We start from the raw sequence: 21,867 nt of genomic DNA on the forward strand, positions 1-21,867 counted from the left end.
GAAATCGAAATTAGATTCTCAGTGAAATTCAGAATGTTTCACAGGACAAAATAATTATACACAAAAAATTGGATACGTAAAAGCATCACTAGAGCTTCCCCTGCTTATGATAATCAATCTGGAGTGTTGTTGGTTGTTTTTTTTTTTTTTTCTTCTTCTACATATAATAGACTTTAACATTATAGCAGAAAATATTTAGGCTTTGTTTAGTTAGGAATATGCCTGTGTGTGTTGTTCAATACAAATACCATTTTAAAGTAAAATGTTAATTATCATAAAACAAATATCAGAAATATTTTTAAAAAACAGAAACATTTTGTTTCCCACAAATACAACCTAACTCTAATCACACTTCTTGTAACCAGGTACCTTTTTATCCCTTTTTACTAACAAACTTCAAGAAAACATACACTATCCAAGTTTTAATAGTATACCAGTGTAAGGGGTCCAAATGAGAACTCAGGCTATTAATAAAGTCACTTCTAAGAGATACAGGGATCTCAAAACTACAAACACACCTCCTTTCGAATAAAGCACTCCAATCCTTGAAGTGCTGAAATTAATTGTATGAACACGTTTCCTGAAATCCACTCGCTACCCACTGGCATGTGATAAAAATACGCGTGCATTTGAGAATTTGGTAATGCATTTAAGAAGTGCTTCCCTAATATTGTTAAAATTTTGTTATCTGTGAATTTGACCTAGGTTTTGAAATAAAGACCTTAATTTCCTTATCAGTTTTCAGTGGAAAAAAAGAATCTTCAAACTTGAGGATAAGCAGAATTATAGAACCTATAATTGGAAGGCCCGTCTGGATGCCTACCTGGGCAGCCTGCTCTAGGGAACCTATATTGCTATTCATTCATTGCCCAGTTCCTTAAAAAGTTTTCAAAATATATTTTCATACATAACATTTTAAAATTGTATTATCCAGCTATTTAACAACAAAAAACCACATAGTATTTTGTTTGTGTTTCTGCACATGACAAGATTCTGAGTAGTCTACTAGACCAAATTCACTGTAGTCTAAATAATTTTATGACTTGATGGCCAATCTACGAGGGAGGAGTAAAATATACTGAAGTATTCCACTTTGGATTTATCAATAAGGACAAAAAACAAACAAGCAAAGAATTCTGCGTTCAGAAGCAGCTGTAAATGAATGGAATTCCTGTGTACAACAGTTAGATGGCATATGCTACAACTCTGAATAATTATGACAAAATACAAACTGTTCCCTGTTCTTAGCTGCAAGAGGTAGGCTTTGGACTCACCTGTATACAATTACCACAAAAATTTCATATGCACTTCCAACATACAAAGTTAAGATGATATGCATTGTAATCATTAGTCTAACTGTGGGAATATGTTTTTGTGTGATTTTTAGTTTTACTTGGATAGGTAAGAGAAACAGTATCTAGGCTTTACCATACATTTACTGGCTGGTACAGAGTGATTCAGAAAATACAGATTTAAATTTATTTCACTGTCATAAGACACATTCTATGGTATGTCATGGAAATAAAATCATTTTCAAAAAAAGTTTATGTTACTTCTTAAATAATTAAATGCCTCAGTTTTCCATTAACAGCTTAAACCACGTGGAAAACCCACAAGGCATGAGAGGCTTAATTATTATACTGCATCCAAGTGCCTAGCTCTCACAGCAAAGACTATCCTCTGAAATATCGTCAGCACCTGCTTGTTGGTTGCGAGTCATCAAGCTACAAAGCAATGAAAAAAAAATTTCCAATAAGGCAATTACACCATCATTTTTTCACAATTTCTATTTATGCTTTGTGCCCACTTCAGCTGCTTCACTGCTTCCAAACTGTGGAATCAATTCTCCAATATAAGCCTAAACTCTGCAGTCTCAAAGTATGATAATACAGATATCATGAAAATGTGAGATAAGTATAAATCCATGTTGGGCATTAACCACTGCAGAGCTGTTCTCCAAGTCTGCACACAGCCTATAAAGCATAAGCCTGGCCAAGATACCAAAGAACTTGCTGCTGTTCTGAAAAAAATAAAATAAAATTCCCCCATAAAGTCTAGATCCTGCTCAGGAAAATCCTGATTAGACCTGCCTACTGCTCTGACCTCTCCCACAGGAATCAGGATGTCAACAACGGTTTATGAAAGCAGCAATTTTGGGAAGCTGAACTTGAGTCCAACTTGTTGCCAGGAAGCTAGAGAGTAATCTGTACACCTCGATCACAGGCCAGTACTGAGAGCCAGAGGGCCAAGTTGAAGAGCTGCTGAACTGGACTGTAATCCTTCCTTTACAGCTATGCACACAGAGAAAGGGGCTTTACATCAAGAACAAGGAGATTATGTGACTGGACGTTCAAGAACCGTAACACAAGAACATCTGAAGAAAACAGCAGAAACATACATAATAATAGTAATAATAAAAAGTATTTCCTGAAAAAAAGCAACCTGAGCTTCTCCCAAGAGTTCAATGTTTATTTTTTTCTCCCTAAGGACAAATGATTGCTTACAGACAAGAAGACAGGAACCATTTGCCGTTCAGAAAAAAGGCAATGCATCTATACCAAGAACTTAAGAGCACTTTGCCATAAAATTCAGCCATTTCCAGAGCAGTATTTGACTCCATTGTGTTTTGGCATACAAGTACCCAAGACCTCTCTTAGACACTTCTACTATACTACTGGGGAGAGCCAATTCTTCTATTACTGTTGTTTTATTAAATACTATTCTTACAAAAACCTGAGAAGTGAAATGCCATTTAAAATCCTGAAGAAACTGACTTTTACTTTAAGTTTTCTACTATTATAAAGTTCTCCTCATTTATCTCAGTATACAGCATTCATGACAGCGTAACTCCATAGAAGAAAGTAATAAATGTGTTTGTGTCAATATTTGAAAGTGTGAACCACTAAAAATGATTATATCCTGGAAGAACAGTATAAAAATCCAGAGACAGGCCAAAACAGAAACATTTTAGTCTTAAGTAGGCAGAAAGGTAAATAAATAAATAAATAAATAAACATACCTTTAAGTCCATATATGCACATAATAAAAATGAACACGTAAACTGCTTGTAAGAACAGCTATGACTCTCTAATAATTGGTTTTGTAGTGATTATTAGAGGCATAAAAACACACAAGTTTCAGTTGTGTATTACCACACACTGTTAACCTTGTCATGTACAGTAACACAGACAAAAACAGGACTTCCAATTAAATGCTCACTTTAAGAAAGCTGAGTTACTATCAAGAGGAAGATTCATGTGATAAGCATTGATCAGTACTGGACTACTTCAAAGAATGTGTCGCCGTAAGTTATTTTCAACAAAACAGCATATATGCTCAATATAGTATTAAAATAAGAATAATTTTAGAACAGATAAAAGGTTCTGTGCTACACGTACCCTTTTCTGCCTTACTAACACTGATTTAGGTAACGTTTTTTTTCCAGATTATTAGCTTGAACATAACCTACTATCAAACAGTGTTTGTTAAAGCTAAGGGCATTTCTTATATATAGAAGCAAGCCATGAATTACATCAGCTTTCTGATTTTCTTTTTCCTTGATAGCATTACAAAAAAGAAGAAAAAAAAAAAAACAAAAATACTGAATACATTCCACAAAAATAGAAAGCAACGAATTGTGGAATGTGCTCAGAGTTTAAACAACTATAAACAAAATCACCCTAAATAGATCAGTACTACAAATTTTAATACAAAACGCAACTAAAAAAGTATTCTTATTAGCTGTTGTCTCATCTAATAAGCAGATATATACCTCAGCAACTTGGAACAATGTTTAAAATAGCTCATCTTACATTGTTTAGATTGAATCCCACTATAACTACATTGTTTATATTAAATCCCACAATACAGTGAAGTATTGCAACTTTCAAGTGAGCTGTGCACAGGACTATGTTTTCTAATGCCCACAAAGAACTAAAAAAAAGTATGGTTTATGTAATTTATTTTAATTCTTTTAAACTAGTGCAACTTTGGTTACAGGAAAAGATCCCAAAATAAGAGACAAAGGGAAGGCAGATGTCTAGATATATTCTTGTGATGTAGTTCCTCACATGAGTTTCTGTATGTTTTAACTTGTCACCAAGAAAAAGCCAGAATCTCTTCTGCCTACTGTAAGCAAGTATAGGACTGCACAGTTTACTACTCACGAAGTAATAAATAAATAAATATCTACAGCATCCTACCGAGTCATGTCTAAAAACAATTTGACCTTTTTTCCCCTTGCGTATTTTGTTTTTCTAATGCAATTTAATTTACCACATTTCTCAATGATACTACAATGACTGAATATTACTGTGAAGTTTACCAACTTTGGGGCTTTCGAACAAAACTCCATTTCCAAATATAATTTGCATGGTCTTTTAAATATTTTAGAGACTACATCTGCAATATTACCAGATGAAATGAAAAGAAAGCGAGTTGGTTCTCAATTATTTACCCGATTGTAGAATGGATGCTGAGGTCCTGTCATACCACTATAGTAACTGCTATGAGGCTGGGGTGATAAAACTCCGCTGTTGAAGGGTCCGTTGAACGAGGTTGTAGAAGAACAAGCTGATGAAGGCTGACTGAACAGAGATGTTGCTCTGGCAGGTGCCTCATGTAGAGGCAATGTGGGATAAGGAAGTCCTCCTATATTCATTTGATCCCTTGCAGCACGAACATCTGAAATAGAAAAAGGAATGAGATTTAGCTTGAAATATTTGAAAAAGTTTTGATTTGTCTGGGAATTGTGTCCAGGTCTGGGCCCCCTGCTAGAGATGTGGACAATCTGGAAGGAGTCTGAGGCCAGAAGGCTACCAAGATGATGAAAGGACTGGAGTACCTCTCCTTTGAGGAGAGGCTGAGAGCTGGGACTGCTCTGCTCAGAGAAGAGGAAGCTCAGGGGGGATCTTATCCATATCTATCAATACCTGAAGGGAGCATGCAAAGAGGACAGAGCCAGACTTTCAGTGGAGCCCAGTGCCAAGACAAGAGGCAATGGTCACAAACTGGAACACAGGATGTTCTGTTTGAACACCAGGAAACACTTCTTTACTATGCAGGCAATAGAGAATTGGCACAGAAACCATACCTGAATTCAGATCCCACTTAGGATACTGTCATACCAAGAATTCATAAGGATCCTGCTTTAAAGATCTAGTTTTCTCTAAAACTTTGGCATCTCTAAACAAGTGGACATGTTAGGATGCCTTAGCCTTACTCCAGACCCAACAGCAATCCCTAAGCAGTGCCATACTGTAGGTCACAGCAGTTCACTTCAGCAGCAAGTAGTCACTGAACAGAGCATTTCTGCATACCAGCACATACCTCGATCTGATTTCATTTTTGAGACTACAAGCTGGTTAACAGTAACTCATGAAACAGATAGCGTATAACTAATGATACTTGCTCTAGGAATAGTTTTTCTACTAATATTGTGTAATACAAAGACAGCGTGTGCTGTTTTTCCATGACTGCTAAAGCTATCTTTGACTACCACTAGCACCTTGCCCCCTTTAAAGAGATGCTTTGGTCTTGTATGATTTGGCCTTTACAGAAAATCTATAGAGTGAAACTGAACAGCTCGGTTCTGAAGTCAAGGTCAGATGACAGGAAGGTCTGATCTGATGAACAACTCAGTCTTCTCTGTAATATGCAAAGCAGCTCCACCTAAAATAAAAAGAAATGATGAAACTGTCACTTTCCGTTTATTTGAACGCATACTCACCTGCAATGATTTCTCGTAGCTTGGGGTCTAAGTTGACAGTACATGGCAAAAATGTTCTTACATCACGTGCTACAAGAACAGGTGTTCGGGAAGATAAAAATACTTCAAAGTTCCTTATATCTCCATCAATTTCAAGCAGAGGTTCAACATCTTTAGTCGTTGGGATATTCTTTGAAATTCTGGTTGAAAAAATATAGATAAGTAATAAACAAACCACATTGGAGTCTGACTTTCATAGTGAAATGCTATAGAAAAAAGACTGTTCCGTACAGTTGCAACTGTTCTCCTGTTTGCTGGAAAATGAAAAGAATCCATAAAAACCTGCACTGTCTTCAGAAAGAACAGTTTAACATTTTCTATAATGAAAAAAAAATATCAAATTCTTAAGTAGTCTGATCTAACTGCAAGGTTCAGATAAATCTCAGAGAAGCCATACAGAAGACTAAAATCAGATCAGGAATTTATAGATCAGTAAAATCAAATCCAAAGTAAGGGCAAGTTAGCATGTGTCAGCATTAACCTCAAACATTTATTCAAACTAATAAATAAATTAGGAATTCCATAGTTAAAATTCTAACTTTTAAACTAATATCTCTTTCAACAGGAAGGGTCAGGCATCTTAGACATTAATCAGAACCCAACAGTGAATGATTTCATAGTAGAAGAGAGGAAAAGAGAGTACCTGCTTTTAAATTATTCACCTTCTTAAAAAGGCAAGAAGTCACATGTATACAATAACAGAGGAGAACAACAAAATAGTCAGACGTGATCAATATGATGGACTCTTGATGTATTACAACTACTGTCAAGGAATGGAGGTGGGGTTATGGTTTATTTTTTTTTTTGTAAGCACTAATATAAAGGACAGTTTTATGGAGAAGCAAGGATAGGTTTTTAATTTTTCTTTCTTTTTAGGCCAACATAACACAACAATTCTGAACGAAGTCTATCATCAGCTGAATTATTGTATTTCACATTTTGTTAGCTTTTTAAAAACAAAGATCTTCTTTCATCTTTATTTTAGGTCCCCTATAAAGGGTACTACTTTATGTACCATGGGATTATTCCAGAAATAACAATGGCAGATTTACACAGAATATTTAGTATTAAGAGAAATAAAGGAACTGAGGATCAGTGCTAGATGTTTGAAGTAAGTACAACTCTTGTACATTAAAAATGTATTTTAACCGTGTGCTAATCCCTCACTCTAATCTTTTAGCATAGTACAAGACTGTACTAAAAGTAAAATTAACGCATTCCTGTCAATTTTACTAGGTATTAAAGAAAACACCTAGTCCGAATGGACCATGTACCATATATGGTCCTACAAATAACTTTATTCATGATGATATTACATACTTCTACATTGGAGAAGTAACCAAGTATAAAAGCAGGTGTAGTCTATTCTAACAAAAGTCCTGATCCTGCAAATCATTATGAGCTGCACTTTAGATAGCACTGAGATTATTCACATTCAAGATGTGTAAGGCTTGAAGGGCTCCAGCCCTAGGAGAACAGAAGGTGAAGTTTCTGTAGAAAGAGAAACTTGAGACTCAGAAGTAGGTTACAATTTCAAAGAATAGGAACAGTTCATGTTCCATTAGCATTTTTAAAAAAGAAATAAATATCTAACAGGAGTTAAATGATCTTCACAGCAATGAATGAATGGTCAAAAGACAAAAATTTAAGAACATGGGCAGTATCAAGGTAAAACTTGTATACTCATATTCTGAGAACTGTCTATTTTACATTAATATCTAGCTGCTACCTTAGGATTTTCCATTTTGCCTTATATCAAAACTATAATTAAACTATAAACATTTTAAATCAAACAACATACATCTTAAAAACTGGAACATTAACACGCATTCCAGTTATTCATATTTACTTTGAGTACTCTAGGCAAGAATTCTCATTTTGCCAGTTTTAAACAAAGTCAGTTTTTAAGGCAGGGACCGAAGAGTTAAAGAGTGGCCTAGTTCAACACTTAAATCCAGAAAATAGAATGCCGAAAAAGAATGTGACACAGATTTAAATAAAACACACAGCTGATGAATCACATGAAACAAATTAGCTGAATTTTAATGCCAGCTCTACTTAAGGCTGAATGTGAACAGTGTTCTGACTACGATGAACAAAGCCACTGTTCAGAAGCCAATAGCCCACTGCTGGTGTACAGATTGAAGTCTCTATTCTAACCCCCTGAGCTCAACGGCTTAAGCTATGTCTTTGCAAGAAATATTTATGTAAATGATAATCTTTTGGCAAAAAGCCACCAAAATCATATGTGCCTGCACTTCTCAGATGAAGAAAAAAAAAAAGGCTAGCAGGTAAAGAACTTTAAGGGTTGCTTTTGCTAGAATATAAGCACACAGATCTAAAACTTAAGCACTATGAACACCTTATTCTCCTTTTGGGGATAGATTTTCCTGAAGCAAAAAAAATTACTCTTAAAATCAGAAACATCAAAAGAACTATCAGTGTTGCTGAGTGTCTGCTTCCGTGAGAAACTACTTGAAATTACAAGAAATGGGACTAAAACAGAACATCACATTGACAGAAGTAAAACTTAACACCTCATTCCGTTATGCCTCACATGATCTTTCCATAGGTAGTTAAAATCAAAAACTTTTCAGTATGGATTAAGTTATACTGCAATAACAATGGGTTATTTCTTGATTTTTTTTCCCTCAAATAAAATGATTTATTATAAATATGCATAGATAAATCATCTCCCATTCAAAAGACTGTGAATTTGCTCTGCTTTCTAGTTCTGGTTCATCTTACATTTCCGTGACTGACTTGGAAGATCACCACCATGGTCCAACAGCACCGAATGTTACCAGCACAATCTACAGGAAGATGCTAGGCTGCCAGGCTGTACGTGACACAGCCTCCCTTTCACCATCTGCTGCTGGAGGTGGTTGCCACCCCAGGATGTGACCCTGCACCACCAAGCTAGTTGGTGGTCAAAAGGCAGAAGGATTGAGCAGCCTAAGAGTCATGGAATCATAGAATAATTACGGTTGGAAAAGAACTCCAAGATCATCTGGTCCAACTGTTCCTATACTCCCAATGTCACCACTAAACCATGTCCCTAAGCACCACGTCCAGCCTTTCCTTGAACACCCCCAGGGACAGTGACTCCACCACCTCCCTGGGCAACCCATCCCAATGCCTGACTGCTCCTTCTGAGCAGAAATGTCTCCTCATTTCCAACCAGAACCTCCCCTGGCACAACTTGAGGCCATTCCCTCTAGTCCTATCACTGGTTACCTGTGAGCAGAGGCCGACCCCCAGCTCCCCACACCTTCCTTTCAGGTAGCTGCAGAGAGCAATGAGGTCTCCCCCGAGCCTCCTCTTCTCCAGACCAAACACCCCCAGTTCCCTCAGCCGCTCCTCACAGGACTTGTGTTCCCAGCCCCTCACCACCTTTGTAGCCCTTCTCTGAACACATTCCAGGGCCTCCATGTCCTCCTTGTACTTGTTGATGCTGAAGGCCATGCTGTGCCCACATTCCCTGTTCGGCTGGCTGTGCCAAGCCCCCAGGTATGCCAACAGGCTCCATGGACCATCACCTCTTCTCCCCCTGCCAGGGGTTTCACTGCCTGAGCTCCAGGCCAGCTCGGATACAGTGCAACTGGGTAAGCTGGGACCTGGCTGCTGCAATTAAAGCTGTGGGAAGCCTCACTGGGTGCTACCCCTGCCTGGGTCAAGAACTGCCTTCAAGTTCAAGCCTCTGCCTTTGGTCCTGACCGGAGCAACGTCTATTTATCTTGGTCATCTTGACCTTGACTTACTGAGTTCTTCCTGGCTTGATCTAATACATACCTTGTGGCTACAGACCTGCCTGGTGATCACTGGACTGTTGCTGTCCCTGGTCACAGTAAGGGAACACACGCTTTTCCTCCTGTTTGGGTACCACAAGACTGCACCCCTTGCCTGTGAGGACAACATCCTGCCTGAAGGTGAATACAAAGGCATCCTACAAGTTCCTCTTCACACACCTGAACGTTTTTTCCTCAGCTTTTTACGGCAGCAAGTAACCAGGCAAATAAGAGTCATTTAACTTTTGCACTCCATAAAAAGCAATGCACCTAATTAATTAAAAATATTAAGCGGCAGAGAAACAGAAGGCACAAGCAAGAAGGCATGTCATGTTTTATTTATTATGTGCCTTTTAAGTTTTTCTCTCAATACAGTTTAAGACAAAGCTTAAAACAATGAAATCATTTCTCTTTCAAAACGACACAGACATTTTTTCCCCTATAGGTCTGATGCTAAGAATAAACCTTGAAGATTTGGACCACTCTGGAATGCAAGATAAAAATTTTATGGTTAACAACCTGATAATTAGATATCTGATCTCTTAGTATCTAATAAACTGATACTACAAATATAATGCTTTGCTCTGAAGAAGTTATTTATCCTATTCTTCTCAGATCTGCTCAGAAAAGCGATGGTATCTGCAGTCACAGGGGTGTATTTCTTCTGGACTAAAAGCTCTCACACAAAACACTCCATAACATCTACAGTACTAACATTGTATTAAGAATAGAGCTGCAAGTATTTTTTTTTCTAACTGCAACAGATAGTTTGGACGTTGAAAGAGAACATTTGTTCACATACACACTTGTGTAAGAACAGGAATAAAAAAAAAAAGTCATCATGCACTCAACACTAAAAGGGAATCAATGCTTTATTTTAATAAAGGCAGAAAAGCTTTAAGTTCGACACAGCTATCGAGACAAAAATTATAAACCCCTCAGTGCATATTAAGTAGTACAGAGACTTCACTGAACAGATGCAATAGCTATTTAAAAACTCCTATTACCATAGGTATTCAGGAAAGCTTTCTTTGCAAAACTAAGTAACCCATCCAAGTAACAGCAGATGAAGCACCTCTTCTAAGCGCTCTGGTTTTGATCACTTGAGAAAGAAAAAGCATTTTGATCCTTATAAGGCTGATATTTATTGATCTGCTAATCTGCCATACTCAATATCATGCTCCACCACTGAGCCATATTACAAAGGTCTGATTTTAATTCAACTTTCCACAATATTTCTTTATCTTTAAAGTGTTAATACAGCTACAAAAGCCTGAATTCATTCACAACTTCACAGTGCTTATTTGAATTAAAGACAAAAGATTATTTTTTTAAATCAATATATTTATTACACATAAAAACAGCAAAATGGAGTAGCAAAGAAGAATTCAAGACTGCTCAAAACTGCTCTGTAAACAAAAAAAGCAGTTATGTCTCACTGAGAAGTCCCACCAGATCATTCACACGAGTGAAATATGAGGATACTGCTTTCAGCATTTGCTCCTAAGAAAATCAGTTACAAAGCTACTTTATGGCTTTATGCAGGGATGCTTTCTTGCAATACCTTCAAGCTGTAAGACTTAAGCATTTCATCAAGTATTTGCAAGTGCTATAGGATTAGAAATTGCCATGGGTCATCCTAGCCTCCAGTACAGGATTCTTCTCTGGGACTACATCATAGCATACAGTTTAACTTCAGAACTGGGCAAAAGAACATTCAGTCAGTCCTCTTCCAGAAGCCCAGAGCAAATACCTCACTCACAGAAGCACAAGTTCCACTTCTCAGAGAAAAAAGGAGACCAACCTACGAATCTGTTCCAAATACCATCCAAAATTGGAAGACAAAAAGGTACAATCACTATGCTACACAAACTTCAATAGGTTAGTAACATTCAAGTTAACTAGGACCAAAGACATTTTACTTCCTTCATGCAGCCTTTGGATTACCTGAGCTGTTCCAGGTATTGTCCTTCTGAAGCAGCTTCCTATCACAGAATTGACCAACTGATAAGGGCCACTAGCTGTGTATAGCTAAAGGATGCATTTACAGCTTATCATCTTACCCCACAATGCTTTCCCATACTATTGAGTTTTTGAATAAATATTCTCACTTTGACAAGTATGTTCAGCAGGCACAAAGCAATATTATTTCCAATTTTATTTCCCAACTTCGACTCCCCCCAAATTATACAAGCCTCATGAATTAAACCATTTATTGTGTTGCTAAAATTAAGGCTTCTGTGTCCTGCCCTAAATTAGTATCACTCAGTAGAGTTTACAGGGATTGGAAATACACATAAGTCTTTTGTTTGTTTTATTTTGTTGGGAGAGAGATATGTCATTACTGCACACTAAAACTATTCTGTAAGCATTTAAAGAATTATTTGGAAATTAATTCAGAATAATAAGCAAAAATATAGGCTGGGTGTAGAATGGACAGCAGCCCTGAGGAGAAGGACCTGGGCATGTTGGTTGATGAGAACCTCAACATAAGCTGGCAATGCGCCCTTGCAGCCAAGAAAGCCAACTGTACCCTGGGCTACATCAAAAAAAGCCTGGCCAGCAGGTTAAGGAAGATGTTTCTGCCTCTCTACTCTGCTGTCATGAGACCCCACCTGGAGTACTGTTTTCAGCTCTTGGCCCTCAGCACGAGAAGGATATGGGCATACTAAAGTGAGTCCAGAGAAGGGTCATGAGGATGATCAGGATGCTGGCTGGAGTACCTCTCCTGTGAAGCCAGGCTGAGGGAGTTGGGGTTGTTCAGCCTGGCGAAGAGAAGGCTCCAGGGAGACCTTACAGTGGCCTTCCACTACCTAAAGGGAGCTACAGGAAAGCTGGGGAGGGACTCTTTGCCAGGGAGTGGAGTGATAGGACAAGGAGTAATAGGGCTTTGGGCAACCTAGTCAAGTGGAAAGTGTTCCTGCCCATGGCAGAGGTGGAATTAGATGATCTTTAAAGTACTTTACAACTCAAACCGTTCTATGATTCCATTACAAAAGGTAACAATAAAAGGTAAAAGAGCTTTGGAGAACTCCCTGTCTTGTTCTGATCAGCTTTTCCTCCACTCCTTTTCTCTCCCTATCATCTTTTCATCTGAAGTCCCTGCTTACTTGTCATGCCCTCTGGTACTCTTTACTTCTGTTATGTCATGCCTCACACAGGTCTGTTTAGGATACAGCCTAGGAAATGATGATCTAGTACTCAGCTGGTATGTTTTCTATTAATATTGAGACCACACTATTAGCATAATGAGAAACACGGCTATGTGCCCTACATAATAAGTATGGGACAATACAAGGAAACTAAGAAAAAAATCAAAATGCAGGTTAAATATTTAGAAGTAATGCCACGCTGTGAGGTCTACAAGAATAAAGAATTGTCTCCTTAAAAGAAGTGATTTATTTAAATCTGGCCTGGGCAAATGATTATTGCCCAGAACATTAAGGGCAGAGCGATGAACGTGGCACCTTTGGTTTCTGTAATCACTGAAGAGCTACACTTCTGAAATTAATACATCAATAGATTTTAGAGAAGTTGCAAATCCCTCAAAAGTTAATTTTGCCCTTTTTATTAAAGGTATTTAAACAGTGTCAAAACTGGAATTAACATAATAACCTTCTAGAAAAGTTACATTTCAAGTGATCTTGCTCATTTTTAATTGCTAGAAATTTGCAGAAAACATCTAGCATACTTTTTAGAAGAATAATTTAGTAGATACTTGTCTAAAGCACTGTAATGGAAAAGTAGACAGATAATGCTTATCTTCAGTTTTTATTTTACTCCGTTTCTTACTTATGTATATTAACAAAAAAAACTCAAATGATTTAGACAAAAGCTTTTAGCTCAACACATAATTGCAACAAAATTACAATAATTGTACCAATTAAAATAATCCTGAATGAACAGTTTGTCATCTTAATGTTCCAATGGTTTACAGAAGGATCTACTTAATTAGCTGAAATTGCTTTCCAATGTTAGTATCAAATGTCATTTGTTAAAAGTTGAACGATTTCGAAAATAATTTAACAAAGCAATTTTACAAAACACCAAGAACCAACATTTTCTTTTCAGCTGAATAAAGCAAGCAGATGTGTCATCAAATTGCTATAAAAATAAATGAGCCTTTATATGTGGAAAAATAAATTTTACTACTAGTGCTACTGAATACTATTTTCTTTTTTTTTTTTGGTTTTGTTTTTAATGATATGAAATTATTTTATTAAAGAAATTGATTTCATTTATGTCTTGGTGGTATTTTTAGTATACTGTAAACACATTTCCTTGAATTGAAATAGTAAACAAAGTACCAATATTCAAATACAGGTAAAAGAGCAATGCTTTAACCCAAGTCACTTCCTGATTTAGTTCACATGGGCTTATCATACAAAAGATTTGAATTTATCAGTAAAATATGGCACCCATGAAACCACCCGATAGAACTGCAAATCCACAATAATCAACCGTTGTTAAATTTGCTTCTAAATTAGCCTTTACCAATTTAACCTGGGGAGGGGAAAAAGAAGATGAGTTGTCCAGTAACTGTCTAGTACCAAGAGCGTAAGTTCTCCTCTGGTTGCCATTAGTAGAGGTAACTGTTTCTATGGCTACTTCCAAAAAGGGGTAACTTCAATAGAAAGAGATGGGAAAAAAAAAGGCAAGCAAAATCTTACACCCATACTGAAACCGGAAAGACAGTATGTAGAACTGAAGAAGTCAAGAAATGCCAATACTTTCCATAACTTATGTATCAGTCGGTGAAGATGTCTTCTACAAATTATTCCTTAGAATGGTACAACAGTTGTAAAACCATTAAAAAAAAAAGCAGTGAGCGAGCTATGGCTGGCTTAGATCCTTTAGTCCTGCAGACAAAAAGAATCCTGAATGAAGTAAAGCTATTATGTTACTCTTCTAAATTTGGTGTGTTCTGCTTTGGCACGTTGATTTGCCATCCACCATAGGCAGGCATGCCTATGTATGTGCAAACACTGCAGAGGTTAAATTCAGCCAGACTGATTTATGAATTTTATGTTAAGTTTAAAATAATGGCAACTTACAGCACTGAGGAAAGCACAACCATTTTCTCATCCTGGAAGACATATCTCATTTTTCAAACTCAAAGACTTCAGATTCTTGCTTTCCATAGTTTTCTTTAGCTTCCAAGAAGCGTGTTTTCAAGGAAATTAAGTAAAGGGTGGAGCTCCTAATCTGAACAGATGGTTTGTGAGAGTTTCTTCTATCTTGAGCCAAGCTATCATGTTCTAATATTCTGAACGTAACGAGTGTAAGAATAGGCATGTCACAGAAATTCAGGGACCAGCTACAACTTGCCAACATCCTCACAAAGCTTAGTACCTCGGTTTCAGCAAAGCCTGGGAGAAGAGTGACAGTTAAGATGTCCCTCATGACAACCCCCATGACAAGCGGAGCAAGATCAAAACCAGTCGGTAGGAAAGGCTTGAGCAGAAGGTTGCGTGAATACCTCAATCCTGTGTCATTAAACAAAATGTAAGTTCAGTTCTGGGGACAAGAACGCTTCTTCAAGCACTAACACTGTGAGTCATGGTCTCCCTTAGGACATCCTCCCTAGACACCAGTTTTCAGTTTTATTTCTTACTGTTTCACCATGTAATGGCTAGAATTATATTCAGAAAGATAAGTCACCTAGAGCCCATCTGCATGAGAAAGAGGAAAATACCACGGATCTATCAAATTTTTGAGTCAATGTTCCATCCCCAGTGGTATCCAGACATGACCAGGAGGAAATTCTTACAGACTAACATCAACTTCACACTGACTTTTTTCTTCCTACCCCAAGGGGCCCTTCACAGCAAAGAGGTCATTAAATCATCCTGGTACGCCGCAGTCTGTTCTCTGCCATTTTGCTTTCGAAGGACAATTGGCACTTCACTCCACTGTAGTGTCCAGACCTGCATGGGCAGCTCTTCATGTTTACCAGGACCTGAAGGTTTCTGTGACTGGTGATAAAGCCTGCCCCAGCACCTGGTGTAACTGCTTTAAACACAGAATGTTATATAAAAGTCATTGCCACTCCTCCCCTTCCGCATGCATTTTTGAATTAAATTAGCCTTAGCTGCTGTGTTGTATGCTGAATTTAATCTTTTCCTCCTGTTGTAAAAATCTTCAAGATACTTACTCATTTGTGCTCAGTTTTTAAGGGCATCAGCTACTGACTCTCAAAAATCCCAAATAGGCTTTAGATGGAAAGAAAACATCGCACAACTCAACTTAGGCCTCTCATTAGCAGTTCTGGCCATTCACACTGGCATAACTGTAGATGCTGCAGGATCTTCTGGAGTAAAAATTTAGACATCTACAGTTTTTCAAATGTTTACAAGCTTGTTTAATCATTTTCTGAATTGCACTCTTGAACTCAAAGAGCATATACATGCCTGTGTAAACCTTACCTTATTACAACTGTGTAAATCTTAGTACTTGGAACAGACTTTAATCAGCAAAGTCAGCCGAGCCGCAAGCAGCCTTAAAAAGTGACAAGGCTGCTAAAGCCACCACATCTAGAAGAGAACTGGGTAGCTCACAAATGCTGCCTCCCTCATTAACAAGTGCAGAGTTCAAAAGGACAAGTGCCTACTGGCAAGATGGTTATAAAATCAGTTTAGTGACTTCTAGGAACATACTCCAACAGACAAAGCACAACAGATTTCAGTCCCTGCCGTGGTGAGGACATGAAAAGATGTTTAGATATCACACAGACCATCTCATTCGCTGAGTAAACTTTATGAGGAAAAGAAGATATTCCCTCCCAATCATCGAGATTATTAAACTGACATGGTATCAATACCAAAACACTGCTTTCTATAGCCTAAAACAGTAGAAAATATCAAGAAACAACATAAGATGGCTCTGAGGCTCAAACTGAAATGATTAACTAAGGTCTCTATAGAAAAGAAATGACTCAGCTGGCTCAGACTTGAGGAAAACATGAGAATCCAAAACAAAAAAAAGAAAACATTCTTTTCAAGAAAAAGCAAAACTAGGATTCCTCGTAGCATAGGAAGTAGGACAGTGATGACATTCACAGAAAAACATGAAGTGAAACTAGGGCTCTTTTCATCCTCTAATATCTCTTCTACTTTAGTACATCCTTTTTGAAATGCAGTGACTGGAGTCCCAGCATTCAGAATTTAGATACAGAACAGATTTGTTTAATAAAATAACTTCCTTTTATTTCTTTGCTAATAATTCCTACAATTTCCTTTTCTGACTGTTGCCGAGCACTGAACATATTTTTTCAGAGAATCATCAGCAACGGATTTGTGAATTCCTTTCCTAGGTGCAGATTTACAGCCCATTACTACGTTAGCAGGATTACAGATGAGATCATTTTCCCTGCTATGTTATGATACATATAACCACAATGACTTGCATCTGCAATTTGCTCATAGCTACTTTCACAACCCTCCACAAAAACAGTTGTCCTGATTTTATCTCCACGTTGTATTTTCTCCCTCTGTCCAAGAATTTATAGGTATATCAAAGAGCTCAAGTACTATCTTCCTAACCTTACCTGCAAGATTCTCATCAGTCTTTCTTCTATGTTTTGCTTCCCTCTTCTGCTTTCCTCGATCTTGCCTGCTATTACCCTACATTTTAATATATGAAAATGCACTAGAAACATGGTGTAGCAGGTGATATTGGTGGCAGGGGGATGGTTGGACCAGATGATCTTGGATGTCTTTTCCAACCTTAATGATTCTATGATTCTAAATACTCTTAGATCAGGATCTTGGTTAAAACTTCAAAAATTTCCAAACATTACATCACATTTTTTACATGCATTTTTTTGAAATCTGAATTCTCAAAAGAGTCAGTATCTTCTCTACAAAAGCCACTGTGGCTTTTCCCAGTATATCCTCTATTTAGACCTGGCACTCATATTCATTCTGGTGTCATGGATATTTTATGTGGTCTTCAAATGAGAGCACATTCCCATGGTTGGCCAGTTTACAAGTCTGAGATGTATCAGTTGCAAACATTCAACAGAAACTTGCTTTAATCTGACAACTTAATTCTCTGACAACTTCATTTACAGAATGCCCAAGTATTTTATTACACCTCAGGGTTTTAAAACATTTTTTTCTGCAACTTATATGTGCCATTTCGCCACAGAACTGACATTAGGGAGACTCTTCACAGCAACACTGAAGAGAACTCAGCACAACGTAAATGCAGAGAAATATTAACTGTGTATTGCAGTTATAAATAAAATGGTAAAAACAATGAAACCAGACCAGGAAAAATATGTGGCTAATGACCACAGAATAACGTAAACACTAAAGGGAAAGGAGAATACACTAGATGAGAAATCAAAATGGGACCTTAACTTGACAAGGAAAGAGACTGCATGAAAAACCTGTTGGTGGAAGATTACTTGAAAAGGCAACAGATAAACCCAAGAGAGCAAATACTGGTGCTATTTAGCATACCAACTGCAAAGCTGAACATAAAGATCCAGACCAACAATGGCTGGAGAGTAAGAGGATAGAAATGAGACCACACAACAAGTCAGTTTAAGGCAGTAAGAAGATTAAAGATATTTTTCTGCAGAATCTGGACTGAAATTCAACAGACTGAACATTTTTATTTTCAAGATTGGACACAATTACAAAGCACGTGCTTGTTACTCTCTAACAAAGGAAAATTACAACACAGTACCTCCACCTCTTACTAAGGGAGAACTAAGCGACTCCAGTCCACAAAGACTGTCCACAGAGGTGTGCCTGTGTTGCAAATTGAAGCCTTATTTTCTTGGTTTTTGTTTTGCTTTGTTTTATACAACTTGCCCATGCAATATTCAATAGGATCTCCCATCCTATTGTATTATATTTCCTGTGTCATACTACTGGGATACATGACTCCTGAAGAACTGTTTTCATACTCATCAATAGTCTTCCATATTTACCAGTATATATAGAAAAAGCACTAGCAAATTTATTTTCTGCAGCAATCCTTCATGATAATATAGTAGTTAGCTTTTTTTTTTTTTGACGGAAACAAAGACATATAGATATTTTTATTTAGCAATCAATTTGATACTCATTTTTTCTTCCAGAGCACTTCAGCTACTGAAAGCAGAGCTCCCACTAGCTTCAGACACAGCTCTGAATACTCAGCACTCTCTAACATCAGCCTACAGAATCATAAGCTGTATGCCATCTCCCAGAGGTACAAATACCATCCAAGTGAAAGGTACAATAGAAGTGACTAGTCCAGCATCACACAAATTCCGACACATAGTTCTAGAACAGCTTTCATTTATCTTACTTTAGCTTTCCTGTTCCACTGAACTACAAGAGAAAGCAGCAAGATGTGACAGAAAACGTCCCTTCCCTTTGCTACATACCTGTCTACAGTTTACCAAATTAAATTCTGGATGTTACAAGACAGGATTCCTCTGTGCAAAAATAGCATATAATCATTAAAAGTCATGTATTTTATTTGCAGTTAATTCCCCTCTGTGTATGCACTGATTTTATTCTTTCATTTCTTAATCCTTGATGACCATTTGGATCCTTTTCCTTTATTTTTTATATGCTGTGAAAGCATCGCTTATTCTCTGAAATAGTACTGAAAAACAAAACCATCCAGCGAAGAAGATCACTAATTTTAAATATGAACACTGACAACCCTCAGACGAACAAGAAGCTGTGAGCGCTGCATGGGGCAGACAGGTATTCTTCTAGTGCCACCTGCCGGCACAGCCCCACAGCATCACACTCCCTACAGCACTGACTGCATTGCACAGTGAAAAGCTGCCTGTAACCTGCCTCCAATGCAGCAGTAAAACAAGATGTTATTACCATTTGTCATACCCTCAGCGCAGGCACAAGATATCTGCTGCAACTCCTCAGTTGTGGGTACCTACAGCAGATCTATCCGTCGGGTTAGCCTCCTGCCCCACACCATCTGCAGCTCAGAAGAAGAGCTCTGTAAGGGAATCCTTGTGGCTCAAACTCTGTAACACAAACTTTTAAAGTTGGAAAAGCGACTATAATATTAAAGCATTTTCCTCATATGGAGGAAAGCAATCAAATGCTGAAAACTCCTACAGGTTTAACAGAACCTCCAAAATTGCCATCCTCAAAAGGAGGTGTCCAAGCAGAGCCCTCTCCTCACATACTCAGGATTAAGAAATGCATCAAAACCAAAGAATTTGCAGCATCACAACAAGAAGTACTCTAACACAAGCTATTCATCACTAGGAAAGTTATACATGTATTCTTGATCCTGTTCTGAAGTACTGAAATCTTTTCAAAAATCCTTCCAAGATAAAAGCCAGAGAAGTAGTAATAAGAACACAGATCAGGAGCAGAAATTATAAAAGTATCAAAATTGGTATCTATTCACGAGACTCCAAATGGGAAAGCTGTTTTTATGAACTAGAAAACCTAGGGAAACAGAAACTGAAGTTCTAAAAGAGGAGCTAAAGTAAATACCCCATTTTAAACTGATACAGAAGCAGATATTCAAACCAAACTATTTCAAACAGTTGTAGATAAAGAACAGCAGTGACATAAAAAGGATTATTTTGGATAAAACGATTTTTAGAGCATCAGATAATCCTGGAGAAGAGTTCATAGACCTTTTCGTACTCAGCATATGGTAAATATAATCATCCAAGTCATCAGACAGATGAGACCTCAGCTTTATCGCTACATCAGGAGAGTTGTATATTTAGTTCCTCACATAGGTTCAACAGAAGTGGGTGAGAGAGACATCAACTCTCTTCCTGAGTACGTAGCAATGTTATTTTTTTTTTATTGGTTAAAAATAGTCACCTTCCTTGTAATTTTTATTATTTCCATATCAAACTGTCCTGTTGGTATTTTTTGCACTATGCAGTACAGTGTTCTTCACATTACAGATCCTTTGTACACTATAAATGGCTTTATAAACTTATTAATGCCTATATAACGAATTGGCAAGCTACTCCAGTGGCTATACTACTTCCAAACACAACCTACGTAGCAAGAGGCAAAACAGCACAAGACTCACACATCTCCTCCACACCTGAACTAATGAATCCTGACACACTCCAGTTGGCACCGAGTACCAGCCATTCAAGCATCTCTACTAACAACAAACAATCCAGAGCCTGAGTAAGTCCTTCACATTCAGCCATGACTGTCGTTTCCTTCTCCTCAGGGTGGTTTATCACAGATTTGACATTTGTTTGTATTGGAATGACTTGTACTACCTGGTTTTGAGAATAATTCAGCTCTCTAATACTTCCTTTGGCTCATCAGAAACCATATATACATCAGTGTGTCTTGAAGACAGCAGTGGACTTTGATCACTCCGAAGTGATTTATTACTGCTGTTGTTAATAATCAGAAGGCAGTGATGAGTCCCACAAACTAATTCCAGGTATACCTTTGTTGATAGTATGTAAAGGCTCTCTGGTGAAAAAAGAGCATTATTGTACATAGCAGAAGATTGACAATGTCCCAACATATTAAGTACAAGAGATATCACTACAGGAGAATCCAATATGATGAAAGGATTTAAGGTCCCAAGCAAGAGAGTTAAGCAACTGTATACAACTTGTCAGTAGGGTGAAGAAACATACAGAAATAACTGGGATTTGGCATTACTGAAAAGGGAGTGCTTACATATTTATTTCAGGGTAAACATGGGAGATTCTTACTCTGTACCAGTACAAATGGGATTGCACAGAGACTAAATTGCATGGGATTAGAAAAATCATTCCAAAACCTCCAGCACATAACTACTTGACAATGCTGATTACCCTCTACTGTTAAGCAATGAATGGCAATAGGGAACGTAGAAAATAATCTGTATCCATAAAAAAGTTTTTGTTTAGATACAGCATTAGGATCCTTCAGAAATAGTGGCACAGACCTTACTTCTTCTTCAGTAAGAAACCACCTGTTTGTTCAGCCCTAAAATGGCTTAATTTAAATTTGTTTAATAACCTTTTAAAAGAAAAGACAATTGAGGTTTTCCTGTTTTCCATAGTTTTGAAGACAAAACATCTGATACCAAGGCTTTATCTGTAGTCCTGTGGATTTCTCTCATACTGACTCGTCCGGAACTGAAGATTATCAGGGGCAGGGGGAGGGAACTGTGTTTGAAACTACATCGTTCACTCAGCCCCAGACATGATTCTGATAGCTAAAAAGCAATGACAGTAAAAGCAATAAGAGCAGTCAAGTTCAATCAGTCAACCAAGGATGCAGTCTGCAGTTCAGTAAGAAAGGGTAGTTGAATAAACAATGAAAATATAGAATTATAAAACATGCCATACAGAAA

General features: G+C 37.5%; 1 protein-coding gene across 1 annotated transcript in view; it reads right to left on the reverse strand.

The window, feature by feature from the left end:
- KIDINS220 (kinase D interacting substrate 220) overlaps positions 1-21,867 on the reverse strand; it is a 71,117-nt gene that overhangs the window by 15,597 nt on the left and 33,653 nt on the right. The window contains exons 23-24 of the mRNA XM_084284947.1: positions 5,729-5,907; positions 4,457-4,683 (exon numbers count right to left, since the gene is read on the reverse strand). Coding sequence (XP_084141073.1) covers positions 4,457-4,683; positions 5,729-5,907 — 406 coding nt within the window. The remainder of the gene's footprint in view (positions 1-4,456; positions 4,684-5,728; positions 5,908-21,867) is intronic.

This window comes from Netta rufina, assembly GCF_964035555.1.
Source record: "Netta rufina genome assembly, chromosome: 3".
Lineage (NCBI taxonomy): Eukaryota > Metazoa > Chordata > Aves > Anseriformes > Anatidae > Netta > Netta rufina.